This window comes from Pyrgilauda ruficollis, unplaced genomic scaffold (genome assembly GCF_017590135.1).
Source record: "Pyrgilauda ruficollis isolate IOZ18807 unplaced genomic scaffold, ASM1759013v1 scaffold1941, whole genome shotgun sequence".
NCBI classification, from domain to species: domain Eukaryota; kingdom Metazoa; phylum Chordata; class Aves; order Passeriformes; family Passeridae; genus Pyrgilauda; species Pyrgilauda ruficollis.
In genome coordinates, this window is record NW_024518552.1 from 2,098 (window position 1) to 3,980 (window position 1,883).

General features: G+C 58.6%; 2 gene segments (V, D, J or C); one reads left to right on the forward strand and one right to left on the reverse strand.

Moving 5' to 3' along the window:
* The window catches only part of LOC121352727, a gene marked incomplete at its 5' end in the record, with an annotated part of 1,745 nt that extends 1,366 nt beyond the window's left edge, over window positions 1–379 (forward strand). The window contains 2 exon segments of the V gene segment in view: window positions 1–152; window positions 317–379. Coding sequence covers window positions 1–152; window positions 317–379 — 215 coding nt within the window.
* Window positions 380–1,311: 932 nt separating this feature from the next.
* LOC121352728 lies at window positions 1,312–1,883 on the reverse strand (the record flags this gene model as incomplete). The annotated part of the segment is given in 2 exon segments: window positions 1,312–1,388; window positions 1,553–1,883. Coding segments are annotated over 2 exon segments (408 nt in total), but the record flags the coding sequence as incomplete, so codon positions are not given.

Consider the following 1,883-nt stretch of genomic DNA (forward strand, 5'->3'; position numbering starts at 1 on the left):
GGGACAACGGGCAGAGCTCGGTGACGCTGACCATGAACAGCCTCAAGGACGAGGATTCCGGATCCTATTTCTGTGCCAAACGTGACAATGGTTATGCTGGCAATGCTGCTGCTGCTCTTTTTGGCGACAATTCCGGCGCCACCCCCATGATGGTCTCCAAATGTCTCCAATCCCAGTGCTTTTTCACCCAAATCCCAGCTTTTCACCTCAAATCTCAGCCGTTTTGCCCCAAACTCCTCCCCTCCTGCTCAAACTCCAGGGTTCCCCCCCAATTTTGACCATTCCTCCCAAATCTCGGCCTTCCCCTCTGTCCCAGTTTGGAACGGGGGAAATCCAGGGCAGCGACACGAAGCTTTTTGTGCCGCCGGCACTCTGGTGAGCCGCCGAGCAGCTGGACACGCCTCTGGGAAACACAGATGTCAAAAAGATGACAAAAACCCGGAACTCTTTATTTTCCTGTCCCGGCCGCTCCGGGCCCCTGCAGCTGCCAGGAAGGAAGTGGGCGGCGGCTGCAGAGCCCCAAAATCTCGGCGTCTTCTCCTCCCTCCCACCTGGGACTCCCCTGCTGCCCCCCGGCCGCCGTGTCCCGATTTTGGGGCTGGATCCTCTCGCCAGCCCTGCAGAAATGACCCTTTTTCCCTAAAACCCCTGGAAGTGCGGGGAGGTGCCAACGCTCAGAGCGATCTGGAGCCGGCGCCGCCCGGCTGAGGGGAGCGGGCGTTGGGGCAGCCGGGATCCCGTCAGGAGTCGGAGCAGAGAAAGTCTGGAGGGAAAATAAACAACATTTCTGTTCCCAGGGACGGGGACGACTTTAGGGACAGGAAATGGGAATTTTGCCTTTGGGCAGCTCATCTGTAAAGCAGTGCCCGTGAGCTGGCGCGGCCGTGGCAAGCTGTGGGAAGGCCGGTGACGGCGGGAAGGATTTCACCGCGGCAGGGTAAGGCCCGAGTCCATGCTGTTGCTAGTTGGGCTGAAAGCGCTGCTTTTGGTAACACCGCTGTCCCCACCCCCACTCCGCGCAAAAACCACAAAAAACCCTGTTTTTTCCTCTTTTAAACAAGTCTCCATCACCTTAACAAGAGGGACTTCTCTCTCTCAGGGAGCAGAAAAAATACAATTTCAGAGGTGGCGAACCGACGGGAAATTTCAGCTTTTGTTTCTTGACATTTGTCAGCGGGTGAGGAAAGGGTGAGGGAGGAGGAGAAGCGTTCTGAGGGCTTTGTTTGGATCCTTAATTTGTTCTGTTAGTTACTTTGAATAAATGTCCTTTTAAGGGCTCTGAGCCTGCCCTGCCTCTCTGCCGATCCTGTCTCAGAGCAGGAAATGAGGGCGCGGGAGATCGGCCGGCTCCGAGCCCGCCGCACGCGTCAGCACTTTGGGTGGGAAACCTCAAAATGGGGGAAATGCGAATTTGGCGAAACAAAAACGCAAATCCTGGCCTGGGGCGTCCACGAGAGATTGGCCAGCCCAGGTGGGGACAGAGGGGCCAGGGCTGGGCCAGGGGAGGGGTCTGGGGACAGCTGGGGACACGGCCATGGGGCGGGGCCAAAACGGTCAGCAGTGTCAGCATTGCGAGAATAAACGTGTTTGGCGCAGAAATAGGATCCGGAATCCTCGTCCTTGAGGCTGTTCATGGTCAGCGTCACCGAGCTCTGCCCGTTGTCCCTGGAGATCGTCACCCGGCCCTTCAACGACGGCGCGTAGTCGGTGCTGCCACCAGTGTTGCTGATGTACGCGACGAATTCCAGCGCCTGCCCGGGTCTCTGGCGGATCCATTGCATGGCGTACCTCCTGAAAATGAACCCGGACCCTCGGCAGAGGAGGCGCAGGGACCCCTCGGGGGGCTGGAGGTCCCCCCCAGACTCCAGCAGGGTCACGGCCGC